The sequence below is a fragment of the Coregonus clupeaformis genome, chromosome 10 (assembly GCF_020615455.1).
Source record: "Coregonus clupeaformis isolate EN_2021a chromosome 10, ASM2061545v1, whole genome shotgun sequence".
Lineage (NCBI taxonomy): Eukaryota > Metazoa > Chordata > Actinopteri > Salmoniformes > Salmonidae > Coregonus > Coregonus clupeaformis.
The window spans coordinates 3,024,824-3,051,016 of record NC_059201.1 but is presented as its reverse complement, the minus strand read 5'-3'; the positions used below and the strand labels follow the sequence as shown (position 1 = coordinate 3,051,016).

At 46.3% G+C, this 26,193-nt stretch overlaps 1 protein-coding gene across 1 annotated transcript in view; it reads right to left on the bottom strand.

Annotated features, from left to right (window-relative positions):
• The window catches only part of LOC121574711 (semaphorin-3D), a 132,545-nt gene that overhangs the window by 36,363 nt on the left and 69,989 nt on the right, over positions 1-26,193 (bottom strand). The window contains exons 3-6 of the mRNA XM_041887262.2: positions 17,826-17,986; positions 17,596-17,658; positions 16,560-16,679; positions 3,084-3,177 (exon numbers count right to left, since the gene is read on the bottom strand). Coding sequence (XP_041743196.2) covers positions 3,084-3,177; positions 16,560-16,679; positions 17,596-17,658; positions 17,826-17,986 — 438 coding nt within the window. The remainder of the gene's footprint in view (positions 1-3,083; positions 3,178-16,559; positions 16,680-17,595; positions 17,659-17,825; positions 17,987-26,193) is intronic.

Below are 26,193 nucleotides of genomic sequence, written 5' to 3'. Positions count from 1 at the left end.
GGTCTGGTTTACGGGGTTAAGAGTAATTAGGGTTGGTTTCATTATTTTGGAAACTATAACCTCAGTACTCAGTGTGCAGTTATATCCTAATGCAACAGACAAACATTATCAAAATATATTGTTATGAAATATATTGTCTGTCATATATTTTTGACTGTATATTGTTGATATACTGGCAAATATATAGCCTGAGTGAGTATTGAATTCAGCTGATGCTTTTGGATCTTCAATCACAATCCTAAAAAAGCACAGAGCAAGGCCTAAATTCCCTGTGGCAGCCTGTAATTATGAACCATGTGTTCTATGTACTGAGGTCCGCTGGGATTGACATCCACTTCAAACTATGTGAGAACTAAATCATGTGGTTCTCTTGCTCCTTTTCCTGGTCACACTATTTCTGAAGGGTCTCACAATTATTCTGAAGACTGGTAGGGTAGGTGTGATTCCTGTATGAGCAACATATATACTGAATATATTGTGGGGGGGAAAAGTATTTAGTCAGCCACCAATTGTGCAAGTTCTCCCACTTAAAAAGATGAGAGAGGCCTGTAATTTTCATCATATGTACACGTCAACTATGACAGACAAAATGAGAAAAGAAAATCCAGAAAATCACATTGTAGGATTTTTAATGAATTTATTTGCAAATGATGGTGGAAAATAAGTATTTGGTCAATAACTAAAGTTTCTCAATACTTTGTTATATACCCTTTGTTGGCAATGACACAGGTCAAACGTTATTTTCCCCACTGTACCCTTACAAAAAAACAAACATGAAAAGATCATGTGAAAAACACACATGTAAGAAAAACCGTGGTTTTCGGACACATATAAACAAATCACATGAAAGAAAAAAAAATAAAATTGTCACATTTTACAGACGCTCTTATCCAGAGCGACTTACAGTTTAGTGAGTGCATACATTTTCCTACTGGTCCCCCGTGGGAAATCGAACCCACAACCCTGGCGTTGCAAGCACATGACTCAGACATATGGTTTCTCAACATTTCACACGTGATATTGTACGTTTTACATGTGCTTTATTTTAACCTGGCAGGATTAGAACAAGGTTTTCCCACAGGAGAAGCCAATGTCTTGACCCTTAGACCAAGAGGACCAACACTGGGCTTTTCTTTCAATGTGAGAATATTGACTGTTCAAAATAGGTCTGTCAAACGTTTTAAAAATGTTATCTATATAATCTCAGGATAGGCTGTGAGTAATCATGATTAATCGCAAATTCAGAATTTTACCAAGTTGAGCTGTAATTGAGCTTGATTTTGTCCAAAGTAACGGTTTGCAAAATCAGGTAAATTGATAAAGCACACTTTCTTTATCCTCAAAGTCAACTTGTTTTGACATCACATTGTCGTTTTTAGCTGTATAAATTATGTATTTTTGATGTTTTCAGTGTATTAGAACACTTTCAGACAATACGATTAATCACGATAAAAAACGTATGTGTGCACTAAAATGACAAAAACTCGAGTTAACTGATTAGCTGTGACAGCCCTAATTAAAAAATAATCTCTTTATAGAAAAGTATCAGTTTACATTCATTCTAAAAGCAAACACATTCACACATTTTCAAAAACATTAAAAAATCCCTTTTAGGCCCGTGTATTTAATGTAACATAAAGGAATGGACAGCTAGCTAACAATAACAGAATGTAAACAATAGGTAGCTAGGATGAAATGGAAAACTAGCTATCGCCTATCACTAACTAGCTATCGCCTATCACTAACTAGCTATCGCCTATCACTAACTAGCTATCGCCTATCACTAACTAGCTATCGCCTATCACTAACTAGCTATCGCCTATCACTAACTAGCTATCGCCTATCACTAACTAGCTATCGCCTATCACTAACTAGCTATCGCCTATCACTAAGCTAGCTAGAGGTTAGCAATTAGAAACCTTCTAAAATATGTATAATTACCGTGGTTCATATGTTCACATAAAACAATTTTAGAGCCAAAACAAATCATTTGTTAGTTCTACACTACCGGTCAAACGTTTTAGAACACCTTCTCATTCAAGGGTTTTCCTTAATATTTACTATTTTCTACATTGTAGAATAATAGTGAAGACATCAAAACTATTAAATAACACATATGGAATCATGTAGTAACCCAAAAAATAAATAAAACATATATTTTATATAGCAAAGGGTCTGAATACTTACGTAAATAAGGTATTACTGTTGTTTAAATTTTTTTATACATTTGCAAAAGTTTATAAAAACCTGTTTTTGCTTTGTCATTATGGGATATTGTGTGTGGATTGATGAGGGGGAAAAAAAGTCATTTTAATCCATCTTGGAATAAGGCTGTAACGTAACAAAATATGGAAAAAGACAAAGGGGCCTGAATACTTTCAAATGCACTGTAGATGTATATCATTGCAACACCAGGGAGGACTTCAATAATAATGGAGTGGATGTCTTAGAATTTTTATTTGTATTATTGAATTATTATACTCAGGTAGGCTAAGTAACCTTTTTAGAGAATGGCATTACAGAATTTGTAATTCCACATATGGAAACATTGCTACTGCAACATGTTAACACCACCTTTTCACACGTGAGGAGAATAACAGTATTTCATCCCCACACGTGAACTTGCAATTCCATATGTGAAAGTGAAATTTACACCTGTGGAGTTTTCTTACATGTGAAACTGCAAATGTGATTTTCACATGTGAACTTGCAATTCTACATGTGAAAGTGAGATTTACACCTGTGGAGTTTTCTTACATGTGAAACTGCAAACGTGATTTTCACATGTGATTGTTTTTCACTTGTGTGAACTTGCAATTCACATGTGAAGTGAAAACATGTTATCCTCCTCACATGTGAAAAGGTGGCGTTAACATGTGAACGGCTAAATTAAATACATTCTAAAATAGAGTTTCACATGTGAAATTTAAGCTCAACGTGTGAAACTGCAAATGTCATGTTTTTGTTTTTGTTTTGTAAGGACACAGCATGTGTCACAGTCAGCATTGACAGTTGTGGAAGTCATTTTGGATTTAAGGGTCTATTTCATGACCATATTTTACTACATTCCATAGATGACTTACCGGTGAGCCTGGCGGTGAAGGGTTCCCGTGGACTAAAGGGGCATTTCCCCCGTCCAGACTCCACAGCATGGCTCAGCAGGCAGAACGACGGCTCCTAGGAGACACACAGAGAACCACGTCACCTCCACTATAATATTATTAACCCTCCTCAACCGCAGAGAACCACAGAGAACCATCTCAACCTTCACAATGTGGTCCTCTGTAGCTCAATTGGTAGAGCATGGCGCTTGTAACGCCAGGGTAGTGTGTTTGATCCCCGGGACCACCCATACGTAAAAATGTATGCACACATGACTGTAAGTCGCTTTGGATAAAAGCGTCTGCTAAATGGCTTATTATATTAATGTAATCATTCCATCTCCACAATAACATTATTAACCCTCCTCAACCACAGAGAACCATCTCCACAATAACATTATTAACCCTCCTCAACCACAGAGAACCATCTCAACCTCCACAATGTAATCATTCCATCTCCACAATAACATTATTAACCCTCCTCCACTGAGCCTCAATAAGCTGTAAAACCCCCAGTAGAGAAAACCGTGAGGTGAATGGATGCCAAGAGGAGCAAGTCAAAGAGGCAGTGGTGAGTGAGCCCACATTAGATCTTTTGAGCCTTTTGAGATCACACAGCAGGGGGTTGATATCTCTAACATAGTAGCTGTGTTGTGTGTTGACAGCTGGATTTTCATCATGTGGACTTTCATAATGTGCTTAGTCTACTTTTCACTAACCACCTGTGGATCCATCAGAGCCAACAAAAGGCAGATTGAGTCTCTCTCTCTCTCTGGGATCCGTGAAAGGCAACAAAAGACAGATGACAAGTCAGAGTTTAGTTTAGTTTAGTGAGAGAGAGAGAGAGAGAGAGAGAGAGAGAGAGAGAGAGAGAGAGAGAGAGAGAGAGAGAGAGAGAGAGAGAGAGAGAGAGAGAGAGAGAGAGAGAGAGAGAGAGACAGAGAGAGAGAGAGAGAGAGAGAGAGAGAGACAGAGAGAGAGAGAGAGAGAGAGAGAGAGAGAGAGAGAGAGAGAGACAGAGAGAGAGAGAGAGACAGAGAGAGAGAGAGAGAGAGAGAGAGAGACAGAGAGAGAGAGAGAGACAGAGAGAGAGAGAGAGAGAGAGAGAGAGAGAGAGAGAGTTGAGTTTTAAATAATCTTTATTGGGTCTGGGAGCCCACCACACAAATACTCATACAAAACCGTATTTACACATCAATTAAAAACACAACTCCAATTCCTCCTCCACAGTAACTGAACACAACAGCATCTGAATGCCCCATATACTCATAAACAGATCAATATTGTTGACCAGTTTATAATAGGCAAACTCAATTCTTAGTCTTGCTGCCAACATTCCCTCCAGCATTCCCACCACATCCACAGACCCCTGTCCCCGAATACTGTTCTTTCGGGTCTTCCATATGGCTAATTTTGCTGCCCCTAACACAAAATTAAGCAACACAACTACAGCTTTCTGACTAAACCTGTACTTTGGCCCCAATATGTACAGTTGGGAAGAGAAAACCTCTCCCAGAGCTGAGAACCAATTAGTGATCAGGTCAATCATCCCGACCAACCTGGGACACTGTAAAAACAGATGTGCCAGAGTTTCAGGTTCAGCACAGAATGGACACTCCTCCCCAACAGTAGGATCCAGGTGTACCAGATACATGTTGGTGGCTATGGCTCCATGTATTATCCTCCATTGGAGGTCAGCTGTCCTCTTATCAATAGGCAGTTTGTATAGTGTTCGCCAACAGCCTTTTGGGGAGGCACCTGGACCAAGCACACCCGCCCACCTCGTCGATTTTACCCCTTCCAGGGAAGAGGCATGGGACACCTTTACACATATTCTGTACATGGCCTTCTTTCCCACCTCCTTGAACTCCCCCCAGCTCCGGGGTATCGAAGGAAAGCAGCATCCCCACGTCCTCCTCGAATGCCCCCGCCGCAGCACTAACAATCAGTGCAGGGAACACATAATCCAGACCCTCCTTCCACCGATCAGAATTGGAAGTGTCAGTCACATACTGCAGATGAAGTACTGGCAAGGAATCACAGACCTTAGCGACGACCTTCCTCAGTAGGCGAGACGATCGGATCCCCGCTCTTTCTCCCAGCTCCTCCAACGACCTATTCCTGTTCCACATCAGATGACCCAGCTTAGTACACCCCACGCCTAACAGGCATGAACGTAGGCTAGCTGAACCCAGAACACGGGACTGGATGGCAGTGTTGTGAAAAAGAGGCTCTTCAAAAAGCCACATCCCTGGTGGCGTGCAGGCCTTACGGGACTTGACCAGAACTCTCCAAGCCTGCATAACAGACTCATAAAATGGAGTCAGGCCAGGCAACTCACCCCCCTCCAGCTTTAAGAGGAAAAGGTGCTTGTCTAAGCCCAAACAGCCCGCTCTCCTCATCAATGCGTAGGCTGTGTCAACCCAGCTAGAACCGTCACTGTACAACAGTCTCTGGGCTGCTTGAAGCCGGAAAGCCATGATCCTGGAAGAAATGTCCACCAGGCCTTGCCCACCCTCGTGCAGTGGCAGGTACAGGGCTGAAGCTTTAATCCAATGTTGTCCAGACCAGAAGAAGTTGACAAGGGTCCTCTGAAGCTCTTGTATCAGACCCTTTGGTGGCTGTAAAATCATTAGTCTGTGCCACAGGGTAGAGGCAGCTAGGTTATTAGCTACCAGTACCCTTCCCCTATAAGACAGCTGGGGCAGCACCCATTTCCATCTTGACAGTCTGGCACACACTTTCTCCACTACACCCTCCCAGTTCTTTTCTGAAAGACATCGGAGCCTAGAAAAACCCCCAAAGTCTTCATCCCATCTCTGCCCCACTGAAGCCCCCCTGGTAACCGTGGAGCGGACCCCATCTGAAGCTGGCCTGCCCACAGCGCTTCACTCTTTCCCCAATTGACTCTAGCTGAGGAGGCCCCTCATACACCTTTAAGGCGTCTGAGAGAACCTTAACATCCTCACCCCCTGTAATAAAAACTGTCACGTCATCTGCATACGCAGACAGTGCTATCGTGGGACCCTTCATTACACCTGGCACAGAGAAACCAGTAAGCTTCGCTCTTAAAAAACAAAGCATTGGTTCAATCGCCAGACTGTATAACTGCCCTGAAATTGGGCATCCCTGCCTGATGCCCCTTTGAACAGGGATGGGACAACTCAAACCACCCCCCACCTTCACCATACACGAGGCCCCAGCATACAGTAACTTCATCCAAGACAAAAAAACATCCCCAAACCCAAAGGCTTTCATTGTTTTAAACAAGTACTGGTGGTCCACACGATCAAAAGCCTTCTCCTGATCCAAAGAAAGTAAACCCACATTTACACCAGACAGTTTACAAATGTCCAAAACATCTCTTATTAGAAACAAGTTGTCAACAATAGAGCGATCAGGTACACAGTAGGACTGGTCCTTGTGGACCAACAATCCCAGATACTCTTTCAACCTGTTTGAGAGACATTTAGAAACAATTTTATATTCTGCACACAGCAAAGCAACAGGTCTCCAATTTTTTATGAGAGCCAAATCCCCCTTTTTGGCAACAGTGAAAGTACCGCACGTTGACAAGATACAGGAAGAGAGCCCTCATGAAAAGATTCACACACCACTTCATAAAAATCCTCCCCAATAGACCCCCAAAAGTGCTTGTAAAACTCAGATGGTAAACCATCAATGCCAGGGGGCTCGGCCTGTTGAGAGCTGCATAACTGCTGTGGACAGCTCTTGCAGTGTAATGTCAGAGTCCAATGCGACTCTTTGCTCAGGTCCCAATTGAGGAAGACCGTGTAACAACTGTTCAGTACACAGAGAGTCACAATCCTCCGCCTTATGGAGGGCAGAATAGAAATCCACGGCATGTTGACGCATTTCACTGTCATCCGTGGTCACCTTCCCATCAGGGAGACGAAGGCAGACCATCTGTTTACGTTGCAATGTCGACTGTCCTAGGTTAAAAAAAAAAGCACTAGGAGCATCCATATCCTTGAGGGAAGCGAAACGAGACCTAATCAAGGCACCCTTCACTCTTTCATGCAGAAACGACCTCAATTCATGTTTCTTGTCCTGTAAGTTCATGACTAGTCCGGGGTCATTCTGAGTGAGCAACTTCAATTCAATAGATTTAATGTTCTGCTCAAGGGCCCTGATAGTCTCTTTAACTTCAATTCGAGACAGAGCAGTATACTGTTGACAAAATAATCGTATTTGGGCCTTCCCAACCTCCCAACATTGTCTCAAGGACTCAAAATTCCCTTTTGTAACCCTCCATTTTTCCCAAAACAACAAAAACCTTTCACAAAACATGACATCATGTAACAATTTAACATTAAAATACCAATAAGATGATGACCTTCGTGGACAGGACAAGTGAATATCAACAGTGACAATATGGTGATCAGAGAAACCCACAGGAGTAATGTCACACCTTCCAACCCTACTACAGTATTGCTCAGATACATACAACCTGTCTAACCTTGCTGCACTGACATGACCTTCATTAACTTTTAGCCATGTGTACTGCCTAACTTTTGCATTCCTTACTCTCCACACATCAGAAAGCTCAAACTCAGTTAATAGACCAGACAGACAAATTGCTGACCGCAGGTGAGGTTCTTCAGCGGTGCGATCAACAGTAAAATCCACTGTACAGTTCCAGTCCCCCTAAAACCATACACCCCTCTTGGTCACACTGTCTTAAGGTTTCCTTTATTTTATCAAAACCAACAATACGCTCTGTACCCTCATTAGGAGCATAAACATTCAAAAAAACAAACAAAAACCCCATAACATCCACCTTGACCAATAAAACCCGACCCTTGACAATCTCTGTTGTAGATACCACGGTCACCCCTAAGCCTGAAGAAAACAAGATTGCCACCCCAGCACTGAAATTAGTACCATGACTGAGTATATGCTGCCCCTCCCACCACATACCCCAGTCAGCCGCATTTTCCTCATCACTATGTGTCTCCTGTAGGAAAACTACATTAAGCCTTTTCTGTTTTATTACTTCTAATACCCAAGCCCTCTTATTCCTGTCCCTTCCTCCATTAATGTTGAGAGAACCTACCCTTAGTACCTCCATATAGAAAATAAAAAGGAAAAGCAGAAGATACCACAGAGAAACCAGACAAGGAGAATAGAACACCCTATGAGGCATAATCATCATCATTATTTAAATGTTCTCTTAACCTGACCACGTTTCCCACCACCCTTTGCTGCTGCAACAGCAGTAACAAATTTCCTCAAGCGAAACCGCTTCTTCTCACTCAACTGGTCTAACCCCACCGTCTTCTGTAACATCACAGCTGACCTCACAAACTTATCAACATCAAAATAATCTGCCAATTTGACAGATTTCCCAAAAGTCTGATCCAGAAACCCTTTTACCTCCTCTAGATCGTAAATTGAGTCCTCACCAGCTGATACCGTATCAAGAGAGATATCCATATCCATATCCTTCTCCTGATCCTCCTCAACTGAGGCCACAGACCACTGACTCCCCTCTACCACATCCCTTTCAACACTCCCCCACTTGCACCCCATCACTCGTACCAGGCATCTCCTCCACTACCTGGGAGACTAGCCCCACCTGAACCCCATTACTCGTAGTGGGCATCTCCTCCACTACCTGGGAGACTAGCCCCACCTGAACCCCATTACTCGTAGTGGGCATCTCCCCCACTACCTGGGGAGACTAGCCCCACCTGAACCCCATTACTCGTAGTGGGCATCTCCTCCACTACCTGGGAGACTAGCCCCCCTGTAACCCAGCACTCATAGTGGGCATCTCCTCCACTACCTGGGAGACTAGCCCCCTGTACCCCAGCACTCATAGTGGGCATCTCCTCCACTACCTGGGAGATGAGCTCCACATGAACCCTCTCCTGTAACCCATTACTTGTAGTGGGCATCTCCTCCACTACCTGGGAGATTAGCTCCACATGTACCCCCCTCCTGTACCACAGCACTCGTACTGGGCACCTCCTCACCAGTCTGAGGAAATGGCCCTTCAGATCCATCCTTACCTTCTACAACAAAAAAATCCCCCTGCATAACATTTCCCTCTGGTACAAGTTGCACCTCTGTGCCCTCAACACGGACAACTTGTTCCTCAGCAACAGATGCGTGCGGCTGCTCTACCACTGTCAGCCCACCTCTTCCTACATCAGTGGGCCCAGGCGTTACGAGGACCACCTGCGCCCCTCCCTCTGCCTTCTCCCTTTTCGGGCAAGCATGTCGCTTATGACCAACATCCCCACACTCAAAACACCGTTGACTACCTGTACTAGCATAAGCCATATACAATCTATTGTCATACTTGACTTTAAACGATAACTCCAAAGTCTGTTCCGGTGAGTCCAAAAACATAAACACCTGTCGCCGAAACGACATTACCTGTTTCAACGCCGGGTGTTTGCAACCCAATGGGACCACCTTAATTGAACTTGCAAACTTCCCAAAGCGCAATAACTCGCGCTCCAATAGCTCATTTGGAATGAACGGCGGTACATTTGAAATCGTTACCCTTGTTGACGGAGAAAAAAGCGGCGTAACTTGAATAAACATTCCTTTAAGAAGTATGCCATGCTCAACCATACGATCAACTGTCACGGTTTCGGCCGAGGCGGCTCCTCCTCCTTGTTCGGGCAGGTTTCGCCGGTCGTCGTCTCCGGAGTACTAGCTGCCACCGCTCTATGTTTCTTGTTTGATTGGTTTTGTCTGTTAGTCACACCTGTTTTGTGTTATGTCTCATTTAGCACCCTATTTAGTTTCCTTGTTGTTAGTTTAGTGTTGTGTGTAATTGTTCGTGTCGTGTTGTTGCGCTACCCGTGTCGGTACGCTATTTTCATAGCTTCCTCCTTGTGTTTAGGAGAGTATTTTCGCACCTGTGTGTGCGCTCGCTTATTTACGCCTGTGTGCGTCCTTTTGCCTCCGGGCTGTTTGGATTATTTTTGTGTGCTCTAGTAAAGTCTTGTTGGACTTATCCTCTGCTTCCTGCGCCTGATTCTACACCACACCAATCCACAGCAACGTGACAGAATTACACACCACACATGGAATCAGCAGGAGCACCCGTCGACATCATGGAGGAGCGTCTCCTTGGTCAAGAGCACCGAATCAACCGGATCGGGCACGCCTTGGAGGGCGTCATGGACACCCCTTCGTCGATGGGAAACCAGCGGGGTTCCCACAGCCCCACCTATCGCACCATCACCACCGGACAGCCAGCCCGTCCATCGACCGGAACCCAGTGGGATTCGGCTCTCGCTCCCGAGGGCGTACGACGGCACCGCTGCCGGGTGTCAGGGGTTCCTCTTACAAGTGGAGCTCTACCTTGCCACCATACACCCGGCGCCCTCGGGATACGAGAGCGTTTCCGCCCTCATCTCCTGTCTCACCGGCAAGGCGTTGGAGTGGGCCAACGCCGAATGGAGGGGAATAGACGCCGCCACAGTCACCTATGCGGAGTTCTCCCGCCGCTTCCGTGCAGTCTTCGACCATCCACCAGAGGGGAAGGCGGCGGGGGAGCGTCTATTCCACCTCTGACAGGGGATGAGGAGCGCTCAAGAGTTTGCGCTGGAGTTACGGACTCTAGCGGCTGATGCTGGGTGGAATGAGAGGGCCCTCATAGACCACTTTAGATGTAGCCTTCGGGAGGACGTCCGCAGGGAGTTAGCATGCAGGGACACTACACTAACATTTGACCAGCTGGTGGACATGGCCATTCGACTGGACACCCTGCTTGCGACCCGCGGACGTCCCAGGTGGAGGCCTCCCATTCCACCCTCCAGCGCCTCCGAGCAGAGTCCGATGGAGCTTGGAGGTGCTGGCGCTAGAGGGAGAAGAGGTAGGAGCCCGAGGGGGGCAGTCTCCTGCACCAAGTGTGGCCGCGGAGGGCACACCGCGGCTAGGTGCTGGGGAGGGTCCCCTGGTGAGGGAGATGGCAGGTCATACAGTGGGGAGTCCTCCCAGGTGAGTAGGCGCCCTACTTACCCAGAGCTTTCTGTCGTACACATTACATTACCTGTTTGTTTCCCACAGGTTGCACCTCGTTCCCAGCATAAGGCGCTAGTCGATTCAGGCGCAGCTGGGAATTTTGTAGATCGGAGATTCTGTGTTAAGTTAGGGATTCCCCTCCTTCCAGTCGAAAAGCCCTTTCCTGTACATGCCTTAGATAGTCGTCCGTTAGGATCTGGGTTGATTGGGGAGGTCACAGCGCCACTTAGGATGATGACGCAGGGGGGTCATGAGGAGACGATTCAACTCTATCTGATCGACTCTCCTGCGTATCCGGTGGTACTGGGGCTTCCCTGGTTGATTACCCATGATCCTACTATTTTGTGGCGAGAGAAGGCTCTTAAAGGGTGGTCTGCTCAGTGTGAGGGGTTATGTCTGGGTGTTTCCGTAGGGGCGACCTCGGTGGAGAGTCCGAACCAGATGCCAGCACTGCACATTCCTCCTGAGTATGAGGATTTGGCGCTCGTGTTTAGTAAGACCAGAGCGGCACGGTTGCCACCTCATAGACAGGGGGATTGTGCGATAGACCTCCAGACAGGAGCCGCGCTTCCGCGGAGCCATGTGTATCCTTTGTCACAGGAGGAGAAAAGGGCAATGGAAACTTACATTGCCGAGTCTCTGAGACAGGGATACATACGGCCCTCCACTTCTCCCGCGTCCTCGAGCTTCTTTTTTTGTGAAGAAAAAAGGATGGAGGTTTGCGTCCGTGTATTGATTACCGCGGTCTCAATCAGGTAACTGTGAAATATAGTTATCCACTCCCGCTGATTGGGACCATGACGGAGTCATTACACGGGGCACGGTTCTTCACAAAATTGGACCTCAGGAGCGCATATAACTTGGTGCGCATTAGGGAGGGCGATGAGTGGAAGACAGCATTTAGTACTACCTCCGGCCATTACGAGTATCTCGTCATGCCATATGGGTTAATGAATGCTCCATCAGTCTTCCAATCGTTTGTAGATGAAATTTTCCGGGACATGCAGGCGCAGGGAGTAGTGGTGTACATCGATGATATTCTTGTGTACAGTTCTACTCGGGCCGAGCATGTAGCCCTGGTGCGCAGGGTATTGAGGAGACTGTTGGAGCATGACCTGTATGTCAAAGCTGAGAAATGTCTGTTCTTTCAGGAGTCAGTTTCCTTTTTGGGTTACCAGTTGTCTGCGTCAGGGGTGAGACTGGAGGTGGACCGAGTGTCAGCCGTGCGTAATTGGCAAACCCCAACTACGGTTAAAGAGGTGCAGCGGTTCTTGGGTTTTGCGAATTACTACCGGAGGTTTATCCGGGGTTTTGGACAGGTGGCAGCTCCCATAACGTCTCTTCTGAAGGGGGGTCCGGTGCGCTTGCAGTGGTCGGCTGAGGCGGACAGGGCCTTTGGGAGACTGAAGGACCTGTTTACCTCGGCTCCGGTGTTGGCGCACCCGGATCCCACTTTACCCTTCCAAGTTGAGGTGGACGCGTCTGAGGCCGGTATCGGGGCAGTTCTTTCTCAACGATCCGGTACACCACCTAAGCTCCGCCCCTGTGCTTTTTATTCTAAGAAGCTCAGTCCGGCGGAGCGGAATTATGACGTAGGGGACAGGGAGCTGTTAGCCGTAGTACAGGCCCTAAAGGTGTGGAGGCATTGGCTTGAGGGGGCTCAGCACCCTTTCCTCATTCTGACCAATGTAAAACTTTATCTTCTGATAAAGTTTTCCCTATTTTGCCAATTGCAGCATTTAAGCTTTATGTCACGTCTCTTGTGAGACGTGAAGAGGGGGAATGTAAAACTTTATCTTCTGATAAAGTTTTCCCTATTTTGCCAATTACACTGTTAGCTTGTGTCACGTCTCTTGTGAGACGTGAAGAGGGGGAATGTAAAACTTTATCTTCTGATAAAGTTTTCCCTATTTTGCCAATTACACTGTTAGCTTGTGTCACGTCTTAAGTTTTCCTTCTTTACTGTTACTTGGTCACGTCTCTGGGGAGACGTGAAGAGAGGGATTTGTCGTAGTAAATATATTATGTTATAGCTTGGTCTGACTAAAATCTTGTGCATAACCCATCTTGTGTTGGGCCTTTGGATTTAATACAATGCACAAAGACTTCTATCTTGTCGGCCTTATCAGCAGGTGGCTATGGACAACACCCACGCCATAGGTCTCTCAGTTCTCCCAACTCACACGAGTTATTGCTCTGAGGACATACACACACACACCCCCACACACACACACACATACACACACACACACACACACACACATCATCATTGTTAAACATACACACATACACACACACACACACATACACACACATACACACACACACACATACACACACACACACACACACACACACATACACACACGCACACACACACACACACACATCATCATTGTTAAGCACACACACACAAAAACCCCCTTCTCTTAGGCTGAACATCTGAAGACAGAGAACCCGACTCAGAGCCAATGCAATGGAAGTGACCTCGACCAACTCATCAGAACCAATCAGAAGATCAGAACTACTAGAATCAACCTACTTTATTTTATTGTATAAAATGTCAGCACACAATGTTTAGGGGCTCGCTCTCTCAGATATCTCCCTACGAGGTTGACGAACGGGTCCGTGCACGCTATTTACAGATATCTTTACCTCTGAATAAACTGCCTCATATTATACAATTATCCACCGTGTCCGAAAGTCTCTACTTGGTCTCCGTTCTCCAGTAAACTTGTTTTATCAACACCGACCATCGTAACCTGGAATACATTCGGGCAGCTAGGAGACTGAATCCTCGCCAGGCTCGATGGACTATGTTTCTCGCCCGGTTTGTGTTCAAGATCACTTACATCCCTGGGTCCCAGAACGGGAAGGCAGATGCTCTGTCCCGTCGGTATGACACGGAGGAGAGGTGCGTGGAGTCCATTCCCATACTACCGGAGTCTTGTCTGGTGGCACCGGTGGTGTGGGAGGTCGATGCGGAGATCGAAGCGGGCGTTGCACCGACCCTAGTCCTCCACAGTGTCCGGTGGGTCGGGCGTACGTCCCGCTCGAGGTCCGGGGATCGGCTGATTTATTGGGCTCACACGTCCCCCTCCTCTGGACATCCAGGTATTGGCCGGACAGTGCACTGCCTTAGTACGAAGTACTGGTGGCCAACGTTAGCCAGGGATGTGAGGGTTTATGTCTCCTCCTGCTCAGTGTGTGCCCAGTGTAAGGCGCCCAGACACTTGCCCAGGGGTAAATTACAGCCCCTGCCCGTTCCACAACGACCCTGGTCTCACCTCTCGGTGGATTTTGTTACCGATCTTCCCTCCTCACAGGGGAATACCACCATCCTGGTCGTTGTGGATCGGTTCTCGAAGGCCTGTCGTCTCCTTCCCATGCCGGGTCTTCCTACTGCCCTACAGACCGCTGAGGCTCTATTTACTCACGTCTTCCGGCATTACGGGGTGCCCGAGGATATAGTGTCCGATCGAGGCCCCCAGTTTACCTCCAGAGTCTGGAGAGCATTTATGGAACGTTTGGGGGTCTCGGTGAGCCTTACCTCGGGTTACCACCCGGAGAGTAATGGGCAGGTCGAACGAGTCAACCAGGATGTGGGTAGGTTTCTGAGGTCATATTGTCAGGGCCGGCCGGAGGAGTGGGCGAGATATGTGCCCTGGGCCGAGATGGCACAGAACTCTCTCCGCCACTCCTCCACGAGACTAACCCCTTTCCAGTGTGTGTTAGGGTACCAGCCGGTTCTGGCACCGTGGCATGAGAGCCAGATCGAGGCTCCCGCTGTGGATGAGTGGGTGCGGCGCTCGGAGGAGACGTGGAACGCTGCACACGTCCATCTGCAGCGGGCCATACGTCGACAGAAGACGAGCGCCCGACCTACACCGCAGTGAGGGGCCAGTGTACGCACCTGGAGATCGAGTCTGGCTCTCAACCAGAAACCTGCCCCTCCGCCTGCCCTGCCGGAAGCTGGGTCGGCGGTTTGTGGGGCCTTTTAAAGTCCTGAGGAGATTGAACCGAGGTGTGTTACAGGTTAGAACTACCTATTGATTACAAGAATATTAACCCCTCGTTCCATGTGTCTCTCCTCAGGCCGGTGGTAGCTGGTCCACTCCAGGACTTTGAGATTGAGGAGACTCCTCCGCCCCCGTTGGACATCGAGGGGGCTCCGGCGTACACTGTTCGGACCATCCTGGATTCGAGACGCCGGATGGGGGGTCTCCAATATCTCGTGGAGTGGGAGGGGTACGGTCCGGAGGAGCGGTGCTGGGTGCCGAGGAGGGACATTCTGGATCCGTCCCTGATGACCGAATTCCATCGTGGTCATCCTACGCGCCCTGCTCCGCGTCCTCCTGGTCGTCCCCGAGGCCGGGGGGGTACTGTCACGGTTTCGGCCGAGGCGGCTCCTCCTCCTTGTTCGGGCAGGTTTCGCCGGTCGTCGTCTCCGGAGTACTAGCTGCCACCGCTCTATGTTTCTTGTTTGATTGGTTTTGTCTGTTAGTCACACCTGTTTTGTGTTATGTCTCATTTAGCACCCTATTTAGTTTCCTTGTTGTTAGTTTAGTGTTGTGTGTAATTGTTCGTGTCGTGTTGTTGCGCTACCCGTGTCGGTACGCTATTTTCATAGCTTCCTCCTTGTGTTTAGGAGAGTATTTTCGCACCTGTGTGTGCGCTCGCTTATTTACGCCTGTGTGCGTCCTTTTGCCTCCGGGCTGTTTGGATTATTTTTGTGTGCTCTAGTAAAGTCTTGTTGGACTTATCCTCTGCTTCCTGCGCCTGATTCTACACCACACCAATCCACAGCAACGTGACATCAACAAGGCGCTCTTCTTTAAGAAATACCACCACCGCTTTATTCATCCGTGACGCATAAGCAACATTCTCATATCCTACCTTCTCTCCTACGGCGACCAAAACCTCTTCCACCGTGACAGTAGCTTCAGTAACACACCTAAAGCCGTGCCGAAGTGACAGGGACGGCGTCCCGATTCGGGCCGCCATCCCCACCAAAATCAGGGTAATTTCGACACGAAAAACAATATACTTAATTCTACCGCAACAAAAAAATAGAAATAATAACCTTAATCATGCATAGAAGAAAAAAAGGATATCACCAAGAAAAGGAAAACCCAGGATATCTAACTCTACACAACACTCGCACTTAGCACTCACTCAAACAATTCCCAGCACGCACCAAACACTCCCAGCATGCAGAGAGAGAGAGAGAGAGAGAGAGAGAGAGAGAGAGAGAGAACGAGAGAGAGACAGAGAGACAGAGAGAGAGAGAGAGAGAGAGGAGACAGAGAGAGAGAGAGAGAGAGAGAGAGAGAGAGAGAGAGAGAGAGAGAGAGAGAGAGAGAGAGAGAGAGAGACAGAGAGAGAGAGAGAGAGAGAGAGAGAGAGAGAGAGAGACAGAGAGAGAGCGGAACAGAGCCTCTCCCTTCTCACCTCAGTGCTGTGTCCCAGGTCTATGTAGGTGCATTGTGGGTGGTAGGCCCCAGTGCCACAGACGTACACATGAGTCTTATTGAAGGGCTGTAGGAGACGCACGTAGTTGGCACAGTCAGTCTGAAACGACACACAATATTAGGATTTACACTAACTGTAAACATCCGTACACATCTACATCACAGCCATAGTTAACAGAGATGAAACGTTATAATCCGAAATCCTACACTGGTTATTTTACCCACCAGCCTGATTAACAGTTTGCCTAAAGGCCAATTATTTATGAAGAAATCAACTAAGAATATATAGTCAGGGTAGAATCAGCTGACACCTCTGGTTGTTTTTGCGTGTTACACACAGAGAACCGACAGCGTCATCGCGCAAAATAGAACGCAGCATCATCTGGATATGTGTGCAGCAAAAGTTCAACATTCACCTTCTGCTACCGTTTCCGTCAAGCCGTCCACGCTGTACAGTTTGACAGCGTACGTTCGATAAATCCAATGTATGCACCACACAGAACGCACCGCAACTGCCTCTGCAACGCAATGCGGCAAGGCAAGGCAAACGCAGTGTTCCATTGGAAATTAATGTACTTCTGGTGTACCAAAAATTGCAATGACGCTGTCGGTGTGATCGAGGCGTTAATGCAAAGGAGATGTCAGTCAGGTCCCATACAAGAGGGTTGAGAAACTACCCCGTCTCCCGAGAGTCTCATAAACTCTTAAAACAAATCCCAAATAGAACATTAAAAAAAGGTAGAGAACTTCAAACTTTAGGCCTTGTTTCAATTACACACTATGTTTGGCCTTGCCCCAATTATATGCCATGAGCGTGCATGTGTTCTCCATTCCAGAGGATTACTAAATAAGGCCTCTGATCACTTAAACAGCTTTGTGGGGAAAATACATCATGTTGTTCATCAATGGATGTTTCCAAAAAATGGCACCCTATTCCCTATACAGTGCAGTACTTTTGAGCAGAGCCCTGTGGGGGCTTATAAAAGCTGTTCTGGCTTTGAAAGCTGTTTGCTTACCGACAGGTTCTTCCCTGCCAGCCTGCAGTGCTCAACGTGTTCCTTTGCAGCTGGCCAGTAGATCTAAAAGAGGGAGGGAGGGTTTTGGCTTGTCTTAGAGATGGATATGCCTTTTCATCATTTTAGGAAATTCCTTCATGTTTTTGTTGGGAATGAGATAAAAAAAAAAAAAAAACACAGTTAAGGAGGAACTTCATCAGATGATTTAAAGGTGCCAGTAAGGTGCTGACCGTTCGAGTAGGTAGAGCCAGGTTGTCAGAGTGCAGCAGGTAGACGTGGTCTCTTCCTCCCACCAGCAGCCAGCCACGGTCCTCATCCAGCAGAAGGGCCTGGTAACCCCCACTCACACCCCGGTCCCAGAACACACTGGAACTGTTCCTCCAATGCAACTCTGAGAGGGGGAGAGAGGGAGAAAGAGGGGGGAGGAGGGGGAGGGAGAGAGGGAGGGAAGGAGGGAGGGATGAAGGGAGAGAGACAAAGAGAGAGAGGGAGAGAGACAGAGAGAGGGAAAGACAGAGCGAGAGAGAGAGAGAGAGAGAGAGAGAGAGAGAGAGAGAGAGAAAGAGAGAGAGACAAAGAGAGAGAGACAAAGAGAGAGAGAGAAAGACAGAGAGAGAGACAAGGAGAGAGAGACAAAGAGAGAGAGAAAGACAGAGAGAGAGAGAGAGAGAGAGAGAGAGAGAGAGAGAGAGAGAGAGAGAGAGAGAGAGAGAGAGAGAGAGAGAGAGAGAGAGAGAGATACAAAGAGAGAGAGACAAAGAGAGAGAGAAAGACAGAGAGAGAGAGAGACAAGGATAGCGAGACAAAGAGAGAGAGAAAGACAGAGAGAGAGAGAGAGAGAGAGAGAGAGAGAGAGAGAGAGAGACGGAGAGAGCGATAGAGAGAGAGAGACAGACAAAGAGAGAGAGAAAGACAGAGAGAGAGAGAGAGAGAGAGAGAGAGAGAGAGAGAGAGAGAGAGAGAGAGAGAGAGAGACAAGGAGAGAGAGAGAGAGACAAAGAGAGAGAGACAGAGAGAGAGAAAGACAGAGAGAGAGAGAGAGAGAGAGACAAGAGAGAGAGAGACAAGAGAGAGAGAGAGAGAGAGACAAGAGAGAGGGAGAGAGAGAGAGAGAGAGAGAGAGAGAGAGAGAGAGAGAGAGAGAGAGAGAGAGAGAGAGAGAGAGAGAGAGTGAGAGAGAGAGAGAGAGAAAAAGACAGAGTGAGAGAATGTCTTGAAGTTACAGAATGAATTATAGAGAGCAACTACAGGCCAAAAACAAGCAATACAAAAAAACAAACTCCAAAACTCTTGGACTGCATTTATCTGAACGATCAATTTGGCAATCACACACTCACACATACACACCATATGATTTACTATCCTTGTGGGGACTTTTGGGGATTTCCGGTACCCACGAGCATAGTCATGCAAGCCCACACAAGTATAATTTATGTTTTTATTTTACCTTTTCCAAAGTCATTCCTATCTAGTAGTCTGAGTACATTGAGTGATAAACAATCTGTCAGTCAAGGCGCGTTCATTCAGTCAAAACAACAATGAAATCAGCCTCTTTATCAAACAAGGTCCCTGGATCTCAAGTTGGAAAGTACATAGTTGCAATGTGTGTAATTCCTACACACATACTGGGAGCAACTGAATCTGTCTCTCATCCCTGATGCACACACATCCAACCTGGTCTCAGACTAGACGTAACATAGTAAAGGTAAATCCGGCACACTCCAATTAGTATGATATATTACATTTCGTACGGTATGATTTAATTTGTAGATGTCCATCATCCATTTGGTATGATATGTAACGAATTACAATTTGTATAATATGCTTGAATTGTAATTCGTACAATATGTTACGAATTTGCAAAATGTAGGATATGTTACATATTTTCAATTTGTTGTGGCTCATGTTAGCTATGTGGCTAAGGCTAACGATAGCTAGGTGGCTAATGTTAGCTAGGTTAGGGGTTAAGGTTAGGGTTAGGGTTAGGGTTAAGGTTAGGGTTAGGCGTTAGGTTAAAGAGTTAAGGTTAGGGGAAGGGTTAGCTAACATGCTAACAGGCGGGAGGTAGCTTAGTGGTTAAGAACGTTGTGCCAGTAACCGAAAGGTTGCTGGTTCTAATCCCCGAGCTGACTAGATGAAAAATCTGTCGATGTGCCCTTGAGCAAGGCACTTATCCCTGATTGCTCTGGATAAGAGCGTCTGCTAAATGACTAAAAATGCAAAGTAGCTAAAAAGTATTAAGTAGTTGCTAAAATACTGAAGTTGACTGTGATGAGATTTGAACATGCAACCTTTGGGTTGCTAGATGTTCACATTTTACTTTCAGTTTTGTACACCAGCTTCAAACAGCTGAAAATACAATATTTTGGGTTATTGAAAATATATTTCACAGAGGTTTAGATGGTACAATGATTCTCTACATTCTCTATGCTTGTTTTGTCACATAAACAGAAATTAGGCTAACTATTCGAATTTTAGCAACCAGGAAATGGCGGAGCAATTTCTGCTTTAAGTCACACACAAATGTAATTGTGCGTGAAGTCTCAAATGCATTCTGTCATTACTAAATGTGTAATGTGATAGGTGTTTTAACATTACCATTTTTTAACACCATTTTTTTTCTCCATTAAAGTCTAATCAGTTGTCTTCCTCGAATGAAGGGCATGATGACGCAATCTTTCCAAGAGGGAGGGAACTTGATTTCAATGGCCCTTAACTCGGAGCTCAAACACACACAAAAAATTATACTTAATATATAAACTCAGCAAACAAAGAAACATCCCTTTTTCAGGATCCTGTCTTTCAAAGATAATTCGTAAAATTCCAAATAACTTCACAGATCTTCATTGTAAAGGGTTTAAACACTGTTTCCCATGCTTGTTCAGTGAACCATAAACAATTAATGAACATGCACCTGTGGAACGGTCGTTAAGACACTAACAGCTTACAGACGGTAGGCAATTAAGGTCACAGTTAAGAAAACTTGAGACACTAAAGAGGCCTTTCTATTGACTCTGAAAAACACCAAAAGAAAGATGCCCAGGATCCCTGCTCATCTGCGTGAATGTGCCTTAGGCATGCTGCAAGGAGGCATGAGGACTGCAGATGTGGCCAGGGCAATAAATTGCTATGTCCGTACTGTGAGACGCCTAAGACAGCGCTACAGGGAGACCGGATGGACAGCTGATCGTCCTCGCAGTGGCAGACCACGTGTAACAACACCTGCACAGGATCAGTACATCCGAACATCACACCTGCAGGACAGGTACAGGATGGCAACAACAACTGCCCGAGTTACACCAGGAACGCACAATCCTTCCATCAGTGCTCAGACTGTCCGCAAAAGGCTGAGAGAAGCTGGACTGAGGGCTTGTAGGCCTGTTGTAAGGCAGGTCCTCACCAGACATAACCGGCAACATCGCCTATGGGCACAAACCCACCGTCGCTGGACCAGACAGGACTGGCAAAACGTGCTCTTCACTGACGAATCGCGGTTTTGTCTCACCAGGGGTGATGGTCGGATTTGCGTTTATCGTCGAAGGATTGAGCGTTACACCGAGGCCTGTACTCTGGAGCGGGATCGATTTGGAGGTGGAGGGTCCGTCATGGTCTGGGGCGGTGTGTCACAGCATCATCGGACTGAGCTTGTTGTCATAGCAAGCAATCTCAACGCTGTGCGTTACAGGGAAGACATCCTCCTCCCTCATGTGGTACCCTTCCTGCAGGCTCATCCTGACATGACCCTCCAGCATGACAATGCCACCAGCCATACTGCTCGTTCTGTGCGTGATTTCCTGCAAGACAGGAATGTCAGTGTTCTGCCATGGCCAGCGAAGAGCCCGGATCTCAATCCCATTGAGCACGTCTGGGACCTGTTGGATCGGAGGGTGAGGGCTAGGGCCAGAAATGTCTGGGAACTTTCAGGTTTCTTGGTGGAAGAGTGTGGTAACATCTCACAGCAAGAACTGGCGAATCTGGGACAGTCCATGAGGAGGAGATGCACTGCAGCACTTAATGCAGCAGGTGGCCACACCAGATACTGACTGTTACTTTTGTTCAGGGACACATTATTCAATTTCTGTTAGTCACATGTCTGTGGAACTTGTTCAGTTCATGTCTCAGTTGTTGAATCTTGTTATGTTCATACAAATATTTACACATGTTAACTTTGATGAAAATAAACGCAGTTGACAGTTTATATACTGTATATGAAATTGAAATTCCATACATTTTGTAGGATACAAATTCAAATCTATTACAAAAATCTATACATCCTTGTTAAAAATGCTATCACAAAACATCACAAACAAACAATTCATTTGGGATAAATGGAGCTAGCCCTGAGTTAGCCTGCCTCAAACCATTTATTCGTGGTCCTCTGTAGCTCAGCTGGTAGAGCACGGCGCTTGTAACGCCAGGGTAGTGGGTTCGATCCCCGGGACCACCCATACGTAAAAATGTATGCGCACATGACCGGAAGTCGCTTTGGATAAAAGCGTCTGCTAAATGGAATGTTATTATTTATTATCTCATTAGCCAACTCTACACCCTGTCCACAAGTGGCCTCCCTCCCCTCTTCCCCCCACCAAAGAAAACTCTCAAAAAATCCTATAAAGTAGAAGTTTACATATAACCCTATAACCCTAAACTATGTCATTGTGGGATCATTAAAAATGGGGGAAGCGTATGCAGAGAGGATGTAGGATCCAGGCTCTGTCGTAGCCGGCCGCGACCGGGAGACCCATGGGGTGGCGCATAATTGGCCCAGCGTCGTCCAGGGTAGGGGAGGGAATGGCTGGCGGCGATGTAGCTCAGTTGGTAGAGCATGGCGTTTGCAACGGCAGGGTTGCGGGTTCGATTCCCACGGGGGGGGGTATGAAAAAAATAATGTATGCACTCACTAACTGTAAGTCGCTCTGGATAAGAGCGTCTGCTAAATGACTAAAATGTGAATGATGTATGGAAAGTAAAAAACTTAATTTAGTTATACTTAGCCAGCACAAAGACCCAACATTTTGTCAAGAGACAAGAGACAAGAGTTTAGAGACAAGAGACAAGAGACAAGAGACAAGAGTCTAGAGACAAGAGACAAGAGTCTCGAGACAAGAGACAAGAGACAAGAGTCTAGAGACAAGACATTTACATTTTAGTAGACGCTCTTATCCAGAGCGACTTACAGTTAGTGAATACATATTTTTTTATACTGGCCCCCCGTGGGAATCGAACCCACAACCCTGGCGTTGCAAACGCCATGCTCTATCAACTGAGCTACATCCCTGCCGGCCATTCCCTCCCCTACCCTGGACGACGCTGGGCCAATTGTGCCCCGCCCATGAGTCTCCCGGTCGCGGCCAGCTGCGACAGAGCCTGGATTCGAACCAGGATCTCTAGTGGCACAGTTAGCACTGCGATGCAGTGCCTTAGACCACTGCGCCACTCAGGAGATAAGAGACAAGAGACAAGAGACAAGAGACAAGAAACAAGAGACAAGAGTCTAGAGACAAGAAACAAGAGTCTAGAAACAAGAAACAAGAGTCTAGAGACAAGAGACAAGAGACAAGAGACAAGAGACAAGAGACAAGAGACAAGAGACAAGCGTCAAGAGTCTAGAGACAAGAGACAAGACACAAGAGACAAGAGTTTAGTGACAAGAAACAAGAGTCTAGAGACGAGAGACAAGAGTCTCGAGACAAGAGACAAGACACAAGAGACAAGAGTTTAGTGACAAGAAACAAGAGTCTAGAGACAAGAGACAAGAGAATCAAGAGTCTCGAGACAAGAAACAAGATTCTGGAGACAAGAGACAAGAGTCTAGAGACAAGAGACAAGAGACAAGAGACAAGAGACAAGAGACAAGAGACAAGAGACAAGCGTCAAGAGTCTAGAGACAAGAGACAAGACACAAGAGACAAGAGTTTAGTGACAAGAAACAAGAGTCTAGAGACGAGAGACAAGAGTCTCGAGACAAGAGACAAGACACAAGAGACAAGAGTTTAGTGACAAGAAACAAGAGTCTAGAGACAAGAGACAAGAGAATCAAGAGTCTCGAGACAAGAAACAAGATTCTGGAGACAAGAGACAAGAGTCTAGAGACAAGAGACAAGAGACAAGAGACAAGAGACAAGAGACAAGAGACAAGAGACAAGAGACAAGAGACAAGAGACAAGAGACAAGAGTCTAGAGACAAGAGACAAGAGACAAGAGACAAGAGACAAGAGACAAGAGACAAGAGACAAGAGACAAGAGTCTAGAGTGTGCAGCAACAGAGAAGGAGTGACAGGTCTTCCTGAATCCTGAGCATAGCCAGCCTTGAATATATCTCTAACCTCTTGCTGTATAAGACGTCTTTGGAAGAAAGAGGAGGAGGAAGAGGAAGTAGATAAGGAGGAGGGGGAAGAGGAGGAGGGGGAAGAGGAGGGGGAGGAGGAGGGGGAGGAGGAGGGGGAAGAGGAGGGGGAGGAAGAGGAGGGGGAGGAGGAAGAGGAGCAGGAGGAGGAGGAAGAGGAGGAGGATATGGTTTCCTTGGGACAGGTCTACTGCTGAGGAATTGTTTGACAGCATCCTTGTGGATTAAGGATAATTACTGTTAAAATCCAACTAATAATGAATAAGACTGGAGATATGTGTGGAAATAAACTATGGTGTCGTACTGTACATACATCTTACATTTCCACACTTAGCTATCACACAGTGTCTTCCATAAATATTTGGACAGTAAAGCCAAATACAGTGGGGAAAAAATGTATTTAGTCAGCCACCAATTGTGCAAGTTCTCCCACTTAAAAAGATGAGAGAGGCCTGTAATTTTCATCATAGGTACACGTCAACTATGACAGACAAAATGAGAAAAAAAAATCCAGAAAATCACATTGTAGGATTTTTAATGAATTTATTTGCAAATTATGGTGGAAAATAAGTATTTGGTCACCTACAAACAAGCAAGATTTCTGGCTCTCACAGACCTGTAACTTCTTCTTTTAGAGGCTCCTCTGTCCTCCACTCGTTACCTGTATTAATGGCACCTGTTTGAACTTGTTATCAGTATAAAAGACACCTGTCCACAACCTCAAACAGTCACACTCCAAACTCCACTATGGCCAAGACTGAAGAGCTGTCAAAGGACACCAGAAACAAAATTGTAGACCTGCACCAGGCTGGGAAGACTGAATCTGCAATAGGTAAGCAGCTTGGTTTGAAGAAATCAACTATGGGAGCAATTATTAGGAAATGGAAGACATACAAGACCACTGATAATCTCCCTCGATCTGGGGCTCCACGCAAGATCTCATGCCGTGGGGTCAAAATGATCACAAGAACGGTGAGCAAAAATCCCAGAACCACACAGGGGGACCTAGTGAATGACCTGCAGAGAGCTGGGACCAAAGTAACAAAGCCTACCATCAGTAACACACTACGCCGCCAGGGACTCAAATTCTGCAGTTCCAGACGTGTCCCCCTGCTTAAGCCAGTACATGTCCAGGCCCGTCTGAAGTTTGCTAGAGTGCATTTGGATGATCCAGAAGAGGATTGGGAGAATGTCATATGGTCAGATGAAACCAAAATATAACTTTTTGGTAAAAACTCAACTCGAATCGTGTTTGGAGGACAAAGAATGCTGAGTTGCATCCAAAGAACACCATACCTACTGTGAAGCATGGGGGTGGAAACATCATGCTTTGGGGCTGTTTTTTCTGCAAAGGGACCAGGACGACTGATCCGTGTAAAGGAAAGAATGAATGGGGCCATGTATCGTGAGATTTTGAGTGAAAACCTCCTTCCATCAGCAAGGGCATTGAAGATGAAACGTGGCTGGGTCTTTCAGCATGACAATGATCCCAAACACACCACCCGGCAACGAAGGAGTGGCTTCGTAAGAAGCATTTCAAGGTCCTGGAGTGGCCTAGCCAGTCTCCAGATCTCAACCCCATAGAAAATCTTTGGAGGGAGTTGAAAGTCCGTGTTGCCCAGCGACAGCCCCAAAACATCACTGCTCTAGAGGAGATCTGCATGGAGGAATGGGCCAAAATACCAGCAACAGTGTGTGAAAACCTTGTGAAGACTTACAGAAAACGTTTGACCGGTGTCATTGCCAACAAAGGGTATATAACAAAGTATTGAGAAACTTTTGTTATTGACCAAATACTTATTTTCCACCATAATTTGCAAATAAATTCATAAAAATCCTACAATGTGATTTTCTGGATTTTTTTTCTCAATTTGTCTGTCATAGTTGACGTGTACCTATGATGAAAATTACAGGCCTCTCTCATCTTTTTAAGTGGGAGAACTTGCACAATTGGTGGCTGACTAAATACTTTTTTTCCCCACTGTACTTACATAGGTGTTACAATTTCAGTTGGATGTAGTTGGTAGAGGCATATTAGGTACCGTCCACAAATCTATGGTACCTAGATCTTTACCTATGCTACCCAAAGGGGAATAGAAAGTTATCACAAGTGACCCCTAAGTTTGTGACTGGGCTAGTTGATTTTGGCTTCAGTCCATCCTTTCTCTCTGTGTGTTGTGCCGCAGACTGAGAAACGTGTGTTTCTAGAGCCGGTCTCGTCTAGCCTGTCAGTACGGCTCACTGTCTGCTGA